Source organism: Lagopus leucura, unplaced genomic scaffold, assembly GCF_019238085.1.
Source record: "Lagopus leucura isolate 7727_CA_CO unplaced genomic scaffold, USGS_WTPT01 Super-Scaffold_100008, whole genome shotgun sequence".
NCBI lineage: Eukaryota > Metazoa > Chordata > Aves > Galliformes > Phasianidae > Lagopus > Lagopus leucura.
Window position 1 is genome coordinate 13,063,967 of NW_024962265.1, and position 12,999 is coordinate 13,076,965.

A 12,999-nucleotide genomic window follows, 5' to 3' on the forward strand; every position below is an offset into this window, starting at 1 on the left:
GCACGCAGTGAGTGAGAATTTTTGAATCCTAAGTAAACATTTGCTCAGAAACAAAAGGGCTATTTATTTTCATCACCCATTCAGAAAGCCTCCAACAGTTTACTTTAGGTTAAAGTAATTAGTCTTTATAATACCTTTATAAGGCAGGGTAGTACCAGCCATCTCAAGAGTTACTGCTCCCAAGCTATGGACATACACGATTCCCTTCCTCCTCTTTCCCTTACAAAGGAACTACTGCTATAAAATTATTACAATCGCTTGCCAGGTAGAGAGGAAAGGTCTATGTATGAGTACTAAAGAAAGAATCGAGGCTTATTTGAAGCAGAAAATGAAAGCTGTCACAGACTTCCCTTAAGACAATATGGGATTCAACCCTTAATTTAAGTGCATTAATTTTTATTTAGAAAAAAATATGCTACTTTCCAAGACTGACCTCAATCCAATTTGTGAGCCAGTAGCATTCCGGATCTGTGTTTTCTACTGTGAAGAGAACATTTCCTCTGGGAATGACAGAGCCCTCGGGAACAGCTTTTATTTCTATAGGAAGATGGCCATCATATTTCTATGTGAGAAAGAACAATGTCATTAGGCAACAGGAAGGATACATATTATTTCTCTTACTTGATTGCAGATAATAATCAGTCTGTGAGTTTTCTGACTAAGCCACTTCATCAAATCAAACGAAGGTTTTCAGTTGCATTCCTTGTGCAAATTGAGACAAAAGGGTTTAAATATTACCTAAAAATACATAGACTCATAGAAATAAGAAATACTAGGTATTCATTTTTCTTCAGTGTTTTTGATCTGAAGAAAAAAAGTTTAGCTGCTATCTAAGCCTTCAAAAAGCTGTAGTAGTTTTGCTCAGTGCAGATTAGAATCTACTAGAACCTATTTGAAAGAACATTTTATCACCTCAAATATTCACTAAACACAAAATCCAGTTTTGAAGTATCATTCTTCTGTCAAATTCAGTCTTTCATCCCTGAAAGACTGAATATTCTATGGAATATCCCTTCCACAAAAAGTCGTGCTCAGTAGCTCCAGAACAGTAATTATAACTTTCTGAAACAACATTGCCAGATAAACCAACAACACTTAAAACATTTGGAACATCAATACTTTTTGACAAAAAGCTTCATATGAGATATTACTTCTTTAAAGGCAACAAAGGTTGCATAACTTCAGAGAAATTACAGAGATTCTTAACTGCTATCAATACATATTCTCCAGTGCCCAAAACACATTTACAAAAATCCCCTACACACTGCAGTTAAGGTTTCTTCTGAAGTGCACTATGCTGTAGCTAATTGCATTCATGTGCCACACAGGTTGGGGTTCTTCAGACTTGGAGATGATTGTGCTAGTTTAATAAATAAAGGACAGTAAGACCGTCCAAAAGGCTCAAAAATATTCAATAATGATTCTATGAAGACAGAAGTATAATTAAAAGGAAAAAAAAGCCCAGGAGATTTGAAAGTCCCTTAGGTGTTCATTTTATCCATGAAAAGCAATAAGGTCATATCACAACAGTATAGTATCATCATTTTCAGATGTTTTAGGTAGTAAGCTTCTCTTTTGTAATAATGTGTCTTCCCAGCAAACACTGAGTACATCTGGTACATATTTTAGACAAAATGCATAATATTTTTCCTCTACACTTTACCTAGCATAAGAAATTAGATAACAGAGCCAGAAAGCAAGCAGTGGTAGGTTTATAGAGGTAATAAAAAGCAGAAGGATCTCAGTGTGCACATAAGGGCATAAAGCACGCAAAGGGAACATACTCTTCCAGGTCGACAGACATTCACATCTAAGATTAAAAAAGGGGAAATCATATTTGTTTTTCTATAAACTGTTTTGGCAAGAAAACCTGAGCAGTGACAAACAATGTTCACAGGGGGCATGTGGAATGGCTGCTTTAACTAAGCCAAAAGCACTGAAATGGGATTAGTTAAGTGTTAAAACTCAGTGTGGACAGACACGCCGCATAACAAGTTCAATTCAGTTTAGCAAAAGCAGGATCAGGATTACTTTAAATACATGAGAGAGCAGTCCACAAGTATAATGTAGCTTAAATAAGAATACAGTTCGAATTCACATCTGTAGTTATTTCAAAAGTGGATAAGACTTCTATGAATCAATCTGCATTAAGTATCTCTTCGTGAACAGTGGTTCTCCTGCACACCTTGTGGCTCAGCCTTGCTGCTAGATGACATCCAGATATATATATCTCCAGATTACCAACAGATGCCACCATACAATGCATTCAGTCAGGGTATCAATAGGATAATAAACCCAAGGAGCTAAAAATTGTTTCCAAGGGTCAAATGCCATTCATTAGAATTCATAGTACTTAACTCATCCACAGTGATTAGAACAGCTCTGAAGAATGCTATTAGTCTGAATATGGACAGAGATGTTTGCAATTACTTGAAGATGGACATACATACAAACAAAAAAGAAAGAGTATAAAATGTGGAAAGACTTGGAGGGATTTATGTCTCAAGTCTTGTATTTCATAATAGATTTGAACTGAAGCATTTCTGAAAAAACTTGGGAAACAATTGAACAAAACACATTTACACATTTTCTGGAACTATTTACACATGCAAAAAAAGTTGTAATGCTTCCTGCATTAGAATTACAACAGCTATGATTAGTTACAGACAGCAGTACAGATGATGCAACCAACCACTAGGCACCAAATTATGAACGGAGACTGGTCAACAAGCCCCTGCTTAATCTAACCTGGCTGATAGCAGCCGTAAGTCCTTATCTCCTGCAAAGCCATGTCTATCATCCAAAAGGATGGACACTGCTTTTCTCTTACAATTATATGATCATTCTTTGACAGTTACCAATCCCTGTACACTGTACATAAAAAGCTACACTTACCCACTCTTCGCTATTATGGCTAAAATATCTTGGTCTAAAGAGACTGCCGTATCTATTTTATTGTTGACTCAGAAATCCTTTCTTATCTTGTATTATTTTCATTAAGTTTTACCTCCAGAATATAGTTCCATCCCTTCTCATTGAAGACATCATCTTGAAAGTGCTCCCTATACACTTCTTTGGCTTCCTTGATTTTTTCTTTGGTCACCACTTTACCTGTGGTTTCAGAAACAAATGAAAGCTTAGAAAATAAGTAACAAGAGGTTTAGATACAGAAGACTTACTTTGCTTGGAAAAAAAAAAAAAAAAAAAAAAGACATGGAGAACACATCAAATGCAGTATAGTAGCTTGTTTAAACCAAATTTAATTTATCATGTAGATTATGATGCTCGTGAAGCCAACAGCACAAAATAGACTTCTGGTCTGCAGGTGGCTCAAGGACAATTTCAGATCTTTTGTCTTTTATGATAGCTAATAAGTCATCATGAGTTTTGTTTATCACTGGAATAGTATAGCAATTATGAAACTCAACACACTCAACAAGACACAGCCTGCCTAGCACAAGTCTCCAGCTATACTGCTCCAGGAGAATCCCTGAGGAGATGCCTTAAAAAAAAAAAAAAAGTCTCTGATTAATTACTTTTGTGATAGAAGCAGACAAACTAACTGATTACTTGAGTAAGCACTGCTACTGCTTTAGGACTAATTGTCTATTTGCAATGTTAGAGAACAATCCTAAGATTGCTAGAGAAAAGAAGTAAGATTATTAAGTGCTTTGATTTTAGTTCAATTCCAACACGTGGCAGAGATATTTATGGATTCTGGATAATGCAAAAGCATGCAAACTGCATGGCTACAGTTTTCGTTCTAAAGCTTGGCAAGTGCAATTTGCATGGTCAGAAAAGGTGATATTTGCACAACGCAAAAAAAAGAAAAAAAAAAAAAGATCTTAAAATACCACCACAGAATTTTCAAATGTTACTGTTAAGATCAGCCAGCATTGAAAACAAGTTCACACACAGCTGCCGTATTAAATAACCTGAGCAACAAGGGAAACATAAGGGAAATTAAAGTTACTACCTCACATAGCAAATACAGATTAAAACGTGCATTCAAAAATGTGAAATGGATCTTCTTGTGATTTTGTGAAGCTTGTTTTGTTTCCATTCAATTTCAAGGTGGGGAAGGAACACCTCTTCATTTCTAATAATTCACCGTCATAAAGAAAAGTAGTAGGATGGTTCCTGAAGTTAGAAGTCAGTATCACTTTATTGGGGTGGTCACCTCAATTTCAGAATCACATAAATATGTACCAACCAAGATAATCTGCAATTGTTTAAACCATAAGATTGCAGTAAGGCTTGGGAAAAATTAAGGTATTTATATTTACAGGTATATTTTTACTGGAATTTGAGATAGTTACCTTTCAAGTACTTATTCAGAATGTACTGCAAACCATAAAAAACAGTTTCTTCATACTTCACTTTCCGTAACTTGGAATTTTCAGTCTTCTTCTCACGACATTCAAAGTAGGAATATACTTTGCTTGTATTAGGTGGATATTGCTTGTAGTGTGTAACCTACATTAAGAAAGACGTCAGTAAGTGCTTGAAACAACACTATAAAGCACAAGAGAAATCAAAAGTCATTGGGCAGAGCTCTACCTTCGTTAGAGCTTACAGGCACTCCAATTCTTCTGACCTATTCCTCCATTAACACCCTACACAGTAAGCCCTTAGGGGATGTCCCCTCCTGTATTTTTCTTAGATTTTCAGTTCAGAAGTCTGTATCCCTTATCTTACTTTCTTTGTTTCTGCAACAAAACTTTTGTTCCCCCAGTACCCTTCATGGTCAACTCTTCCACTGCCCCCACAACTTCGCTTTGATTAACTGGGGAAGTTTTCATTGCTTGGGTTTTAGGAGCAGCACTGAGCACTCACCTGCCCAACCAGTTTTCTCTCCACCACACTTTGCTTCCTGCAGCTACCCGGCTTGGCCACAAAGTTGTCTGCCACTTCCAACCCAGAGGTATCTGCTTGCATTTAATTGAAGGGTTAAGGCTGTAGTCATGTAGTTCAAGTGAAAGCCATTCAGGCTCAAGAAGGCACTGACAGTGGCATTTACTCCAATGTCTTGTTCACCATGGCCAGAGAGGATTTCCCAAACCCACATTGCATTAATGACAGCTCACAAGCCTGTTACTGTTGGGAATGCTGTTAGAAGAGTTGCCTGAGGTTTGTACCTGCTCACAACCTCTCATCCTTCGGCAGTCAAGCACCACCACGCAACAAAATCTGAAAAGGTGCTAAAGGCACATCCAAATTTTTCTCAAAGGCCCATATTTAACCACAAGATTAAGTGTAACTTAATTGCTGCTGCTACTTGCCTCAAATAATCTTTAAAAGTGTCATTTCCAATACCACAAGAATCCAGGAAAGGAGTAGCTGAACATTTCTCTTGTCTTTCTAAACTGCACCTTTGACACATTCAAAACAAAGCATCTGAGTTCCCATTACCTGTATTGCTAAAGCTGTACATTAAGAACTTAAAAAACAGCGGGTTCTTTTCCTCTCAAATGTCACTTCTATTTAGTAGTTCGCTCAGCTTGAATAATCAACTAGACTGTGCAATTGCATTTTCTGGTTCTTCTATTGCAGCAGTTGTGTTTGGGTTTCCAATGCTGCAAGGAACAGTCAAATAAACGAAAAGGTCAATTTATAGATCTTTCCATTATCTTCACTTGTATGAAGTTTCCAAGGCCAATCAAATAAAATCCAAGCTTGTAATGGCAAGCTATCTGCCTTCATTTCAAACAAAGCACTGCTGAGCGGACATCAACGGAGCACAACCTATTCTGCTCCAATTCCACAGCCACTCCAAAGGGAGAACTACCAACTAGTTCTTAGACTCAGTTCTAGCTATCAGAAACATCTCACTCCATGAACTGTGACATACCTGTCCCCAGCTCTAGGCAGAACTTCCAAAAAACTAACAATGCCAGCTGATACAGTTCTGTTCACACATAAACACACAAACACAAAGCCCACCACCACAAAGCCTCCTATGGAGCATTCTGAAGAAAATATTGCATTCTTCTGACTAATGGGAGTGTGAATGTACACACAGCTCCCTTACAAAAAAAAATTATTAAATGGTCTCAGAGGAAAACATAACAAATCAGAAGGATCATTTACTTCAACAGAGAGCAGAACTCCTTGCTTCACGCTGTTACCACACAAGTTACTGTGACTGCATGAGAAGTTTTGGTCTTTTTTGTGACCATGCAAGGGACCAGCCTTTAAGCTGGAACTTCATTTTATCATATTGCTTCAGAACACTGTCTGACTTTGTTTTCATTCTTCATCCTGCTGGGATGCTACAGCTTTGCGATTTCAGAGTGAGCACTCAGCACAGAGCTGACAAATGAAGACGAATACGGCAGACACTCCAAGAACAATTCCCAAAAGAGCACCTGAATTCCTGGAATGTGCTCTGGAACAAAACAATGTAATGCTGTTGTTTTATCCACAACAATTCAAGCAAGGCACTACATCCATGTGAGAATGCATACTTAAGTCTCTAATAAAGTTTAATGACCCAAGTTACTAAGACAGGCAGGTATTTGCAGTTAACATTTGCCTTATAATGAAAGCTTGCATGATCTCCCGCTACTGTCTTTGAAACAACCTCTGGCTTCAGTCATTTAAAGACATCTCCTCCAGCCAGACATTTTTGTCTATCAAATGAGTTACAGGTCTCAGATTAACATACGGAGCACAGTGCACACACTGAGTTGGTGCCACCTTCTCCTGATGCATTTAAACACTTTTTCATAGAGTCTTCCCATTCTAGCTCTGGTTTGAAGCATAACTGCAGAACAGGGTGCTCTGGCAGTACGTGAGCAGAACCTGAGGGCTGAAAGCCAACTGGAAAGCCAACAGCTAGAAGTATCCTTTATGCAGCATGCCTGGGGAGACTGCTCCTCCAGACTACCTTGCAACAGTTTCAGCCAAAGAAAAAAACAAAACAGAGAGAAAACAAACCAAGAAAAATTAAAAAACAAACAAAAAAAAACCCAAATGCAAATCCATCAAATATGCAGGTTCTGCTATTTTTGTAACTTTAGATTAGACCTCAAACTGAAAACAAATAGCTATTACTGTCCACAAAAATATTATTTCTAAGGATGCAAATTTAAATAAGTTTGAATGAAATTGATACACTTATAAATTAAACTTCACCAAGTATTTGACAGAGATAATTTGTTTTACAAGTTATAAATGTAAGATGTAGCTCTATTCCTCACATATTAGAATCCATTTAAACAGTAAAAAAAAAAACCAAACTGCCTCCCTCACAATTAAGTTACTTCACACCTAACCAGTCTTTGTGATTTTGAATAATTTGGGCTGCCTTTAATATTCCACGAAGCCACGGGTTTCCTCTATAAAACCAGAGCACCCACTGGGTGCCCACAAGGCTCCCATGGACTCTGTGGTACTCAGACACAACCTCAATCTTACAGCACCACCCCTTCCAACCACTCCAGGCACACAGTACATGTAGGTGAGAAGAAACCACCAGACCCATTTTCCCTCACTCTTGATGTGTTTAACTGTAACAGGAAGGCTCCAGATCCACCATGCTAAGCCACATCATCATCCCACACCTCAAGGACTCATAGCCTCTGCTGTGCTTGCAAGCTACCAGGCAGGGCGCTGAACCTAAACGGCACATCTGTCTACAGGGCATGATGATGGCTCTACTCATTACTGGGGATTCTTGGATATTTAGGGCATGGGGAATAACACACATTCACCACAATGATGGTGCAGGGAAGTCAAACAGCAGTTTCATTTGGTGGGCGATAACCCTGCTTTCAACAGGGAGGAACTGAATGGGCTTTGAGGTCCCTTCCAACCCAGTCCATGCTGAGATTCTATGAAATGTCTGGTGCTAAAAAATAAGTATTAAAAAAAAATCCAAAAAAGGATCAAGCCCTAGGAAACAGGAACATCTCACAGAAGAGATAGAAAACACCTCTGAGAAAACAAAACAGCAAAAAAAGAAAAACAAGAAACCCAACACAACACAATCGATGATACAAAAGAGGCTACAAGGCACTTGGAAAATAAAAGCTATGCTTTCAAAACTGCCTGAGCTTTCCTTGTTGTCAGATGATATTCTGCACCTCCCTGTATGCTACACAGTGTAGAAAGAACAACTGATGACAATAGATGGCAGTTGAAATGTATTTCATGCAACTTACAGATTGAGACAGCATTGATAAAGCTGTGCTTTCAGGTAGTGGGTGACAGAAGCTGGACCTGTACAGACAGGCTCTTGATAAGCAGCAGTGACTCTAAGCTCTATAGGAAACCCCCGTTTCTACAGAAACAAAGACCAAGCAGGAGTTCCTACCGAGATTAAGAGACCCTTACAAGAAAACAGAACTCCAAAACATGTTCAAAGGTCTTTTGATACTCAGTTCAAAGACTGTGGCTTAGGTTTTGTTTCCACGAATTTCAACAAACAGCCCTGGAACAACCATCTACAACAAGGTTATAAATTACATCTGAAATAGAGCACTTTTATTCTCCAGTTGTGACAGCTCCTTATTACATTTAATCCAAACAAAGGTGTATGCTGGATAAAGAATACTTCTATTCAACTAGATGTAGTAGAAAAATAATATGAAGCACAAAACAGATTTAGAGCAGCCATCCAAGAAAATACACCAACTGTAAGAAGTTAAATTTTAAGAGAAATGAATTAAGAGTACTCGTGACAAAAAAACGAGAAGGAGACAAAGGTGGGGTTTTTTTTTGTTGTTTGTTTTAAATAGGTAACAAACTCTCTGGAATAAGAGTCTGTTTACAAACTTTACTGTAAAAGAGTCTGCAAAGAAATTCTTTTAAAATGTTACTTAAGGCCATACATGCCAGCCATTTGAGAATATGAGAAACCCAGCTCTAACCTCAGCAGAGAAATCTGGTGTGCTCACATTCCTGCTGCTCAGCTGGGTGCTATCATGAACCATCAGAAAGATGCTTCTAAGCTCTGTCTGTAGCAAAGCAAACAATACCCTGCATATCTAGCCTGCAGGGGCTGGTCTGAATTTTACCTCTACAAGAGAGAATACCAGCACAACTAAGAAGGTACTTGACATTTTTGTAGTTAGTTCGAAAACTCTTCACTGCAAAATGGGTATAAAAGAGTCCAGTTCTTGAAAGATAGATACTGTAGCCAAGCTCAAAGAAGCAGCGTCCTTGTGGACCACTCAACTGGGGCACTTCAGGATCTAGGGCACATCACAGAGGGCATGGATTACGGGCTAGTCAATATCCTGCCAGCCTTGTTCACATGCCAAAATGGGCTAGATCCATGACAGCGTAGGTGAAAATTGACCCATGCTCCTTTATAAGCGACAAACAAAAAGGAGAGCCACACTGTGGGATGTGGTATCGGAATAGGTGTTGAATTAACTGGTACTGGAAAATATTTATCTGGGGGATCCTCACCCCCACGTACAGTATGCTGAGTTAGATAACTTCCCCGCAGCAGTCCCTCAAGCATTTATCCTGGAGAGACTTGTATGAAGCTCCTCTAAGACTCTCTCTTGTTGTGGCACTACCTACCATTTGAAAACTCGCAGGAAAAGACAGAGGTCATGATCTGAAGGACCATTTCACCTAACAATATTGGGTTTAACTGATAGAGTGGTTCAAAGCAAAGGTTGCCAATAACTTACATGGAAGGCACAGTTAACAAACAGCAGAGGAAATGAAGCAGTATTTAGGACAAACGCAGGCTATGACCGAAACTGAAGGGTGACCCTGTACCACATCTAATGCCTCTGTATTTTAGCATACCATTATCTCTTACAGGCTGAAAAATAAGAGAGTGAGCAAGAAAACCTAAGGCATCGGTCAGTACTACAATAAATAATGAGAGTATGTGCACAGAGGCACATTTATATGTAATCTGCACACAACAGCAAGAGGTGCTCTTAAGGACGATGTTCACATTCACCTACAAAACAAGGTCAAGTGTAAGCACTGTAACCAAAGGTATTCTGAAATGCTCAAAAAATATGATGTTTTAGAAGTAGCACTCTGCAGCAGATTTGTCACCAAAAATTCCCATGTTTTACAAGCAAGATTACCACAACAAAGATGACAGAAATGCCTTATGCTTACTGTTTACACATTTTTTGAGTAGCAGTAGAATTTCATGTACTGCTACAAGCTTCACGTTCCTTAATTAAAAGTGAAAAAGCATTTAGCTTTTCAACAATGAAAGTTAATTTAATTAATTTAAAAATTGTCCAAATCCCACACAGTGGCAGCATTCCCATAGAGCAATGATGATTTGAGGGATGGAACACGACTATGTGACCGAGTTAAAAGGTGGAAGAAAACAGACCCTGACACAGCAAAGACTGCTTTGTACATGGAATGTCAGGCCTGAAGCTTCTGACCCTTCCGTTGCCAGAATTACAGGAGGTAACAGAACGCGTCCACATCCCCACCAAAAGATTTTAATTAAAATAAACAGATATATATGTGCTGCTAAGAATAGTTTGCCATCATTAAGTACTAATCAAAACCAATAAAGAATACTCATGACACTTCCTTGCATACCCACAGCCTTATAAATAAAGAACGTAGCTGCTGTCAGAGCCTGAGAATAAACACACTCACATGAAACACTTCAGAAGTGCTCTTCTGCATCCACGTGGAGTAAAAGAAGTCATTAAAATTCAACATGGAAGATGCACACCATTTTTTTTGTTTTGTTTTAAAAGGAAAAATAAAAGAAAGAAGAAAATATGTTTAAGCTTCCTTGAAGCATCCAGAAAGAACTGAATTCTGACACAGATCTCATTTGCAGTCTAGATATCAAGTCAGTTCCTCCTATGGGGTAATTGCATGGCAGCTTATTATAGCTATCAGCTTAATTACAAAACACTCCAACCAGCGGTAATAGGGTCCATTGCTGGTAACAACATAAGCTATTACTGGTATAGCAAACGAGGTTCAGTCCTCCTGACAGCCCTTCTCCACTCACAGCTCACACTGCGGCCTGGCCAGCTGTGGGTCCATGCCTGACACCTACCCACCAAAACACCCTGCCAGGCCAGCCCTCCCCTGGCTCTCAGGTGATGTATTGTCTGGAAGGTTTGCAGCCTGTGCTCAAACCAACACGGGACAAACAGAGAGCTGGGAAGCAAAGAGAAAACAGGGACAGTGTGTCAGCAGCATCAGAGATGAAGAAGGTGGAAGGCTTCACTGGGAAGCGCAGGGAGTCACAAGGGGCGCAAGAAGGGCAGGACAACACATGGCCCTGATGGGAGGAAGGGCAAGAGCGGGATAAACTGACCCCTGATGAATTGAAAACAACCAAAAAAAGAACCCCAAAAAAATCAGATTATGGAGACTTCTTAGTATCAACAGATCATTAGGACAGCAGCCAGTACATTCAGTTGAAGAACAGTGAACTTCAAGGAGTCTACCTGCATCCATTCCCTCAGCTGCAGCTTTCCAACTAGCAGCCAGAATTTGGACTTCAAGTACTTCCCTCTTCCAGCAAATATTGTGTTACCAGTGAGAAATTTCACCACTAAAAGCATAGTGCCTCTACTGGACACTGTCACAGAGCAGTTCCCCAGGCACCACTGCACAAATTAATTTCTTGCAAGTCTTATGATCCAAAGAATTAACAACTGCTTTCACTCACCAGTGAGATACAAACACACCACTCTGTGTGACCACCACAGGCCTGGCAGCAGAGGCACGTAATAGGGAAATCACTGCTGGAGAACTTGGGGAAGCTTAAGAATCTGCAACAAAGTACTCAGATTTTTTTTTTCCATCTAACTGACGTAAAAACGTTTGTATTGTTATTGGGGGGTAGAGAGACACTGGGCAATTTGAAGCCCTGCACCAAAATCATGAAGCACTGGTACAGATCTGCAAGCCTCAGCTCAAAAAAGGAAGCTCAGCACTGGGTATGGAGCATAGCATGTCTCTGAAATCACCCTCTGGGAATTATTCCTGCCCAGAAAAAAAAGGAGCATACTAGAAAAATAAGCACAGTATTGAAAGTGGGAGTTTGATAAGCTTCTGTGACTTAAGAGGAAATGTTCTACGATAGGCACACAAACAGGAAAACTGTTGAGGGGGAAGAGGAATTGGATCAGCTCTTAAAAGAAAGCTCTACCAAACCACTTTGCCATACACCACTTGTTTCTAACTCCTAGTAGGCTCTTAAACCAGTAATCAGTTTTCTTTCCAGCCCAGATTTCCTACCTCAGCGCAGAACTGGGACACTGGAGCCAATAGCACCCAAACACAAACAAACAAGCAGTGCCAGATCACAGCTCAGACACCAGAACTTGTTACTCTCAGACAGCTGTCTCGGATGGGGCCGCACTGTTTGAGACACTGCACATTTTTCCCCAGCAGAGCTGTTTATCTGCATGTGACTTCTGTCACCACCATTAGTTTGTACAGATCTGTGCCTACTGCAATGGAATTGTGAAGTAAACTTCTGAACACAAGTGGATGTTTTCCATTATAGCTTGATTGTCACATATTGCATACAAACCAATGCTATAACAGTGGATATAGCAGAAATATTGAGGGAGGAATAAAGAAAAAAAAAAACAAAACACATGAGATCAGTTTGTTCTAATAGTGCATCAGAGTGTTTGGTAACTCTTGCAAAAAGCTTGATGTTGTGGACTACCAGATCTTTTAGTGCAGTCATACTGAAAGTGCTTTCAGTAAGTGAGCTTCATTGATTAGGAAATGACAGTATCACACAGGGAGCAGATAAGCGATGTGTGCCCCTGTTACCTAACAGGATAAAAGCAACTACTTAGGTGTTGCTCAAAGATCTAAGAGTTCTTAAGGATTGGAACAAAGCATGGGGAGGCAATTTGCAAAGTCCTAACAGAACCAAGCAGGTAACTCCAACTACTTTCGATATAAAGTAAAACACTCCAAACTGTCACAGAGAACTTAACCCCAATTCAGCCTGAACTAGAAAGAACTCAGTCTTTACTTACTCCTGTAAGGTTTTTACCACTAGCAGAAAGT

General features: G+C 39.4%; 1 protein-coding gene across 2 annotated transcripts in view; it reads right to left on the reverse strand.

Moving 5' to 3' along the window:
* Window positions 1–12,999, reverse strand: part of NAMPT (nicotinamide phosphoribosyltransferase) — a 29,644-nt gene that overhangs the window by 14,752 nt on the left and 1,893 nt on the right. Inside the window, exons 1-5 of one of the 2 annotated variants that reach the window (XM_042872404.1) lie at window positions 5,413–5,449; window positions 4,837–4,928; window positions 4,320–4,476; window positions 3,008–3,111; window positions 434–562 (exon numbers count right to left, since the gene is read on the reverse strand). In XM_042872404.1, the coding sequence (XP_042728338.1) occupies window positions 434–562; window positions 3,008–3,111; window positions 4,320–4,476; window positions 4,837–4,928; window positions 5,413–5,434 (504 nt within the window). In that variant the 5' untranslated portion in view covers window positions 5,435–5,449. Of the gene's footprint in view, window positions 1–433; window positions 563–3,007; window positions 3,112–4,319; window positions 4,477–4,836; window positions 4,929–5,412; window positions 5,450–12,999 lie in introns of those variants that run through there. The other variant, XM_042872405.1, reaches the window with a different exon arrangement.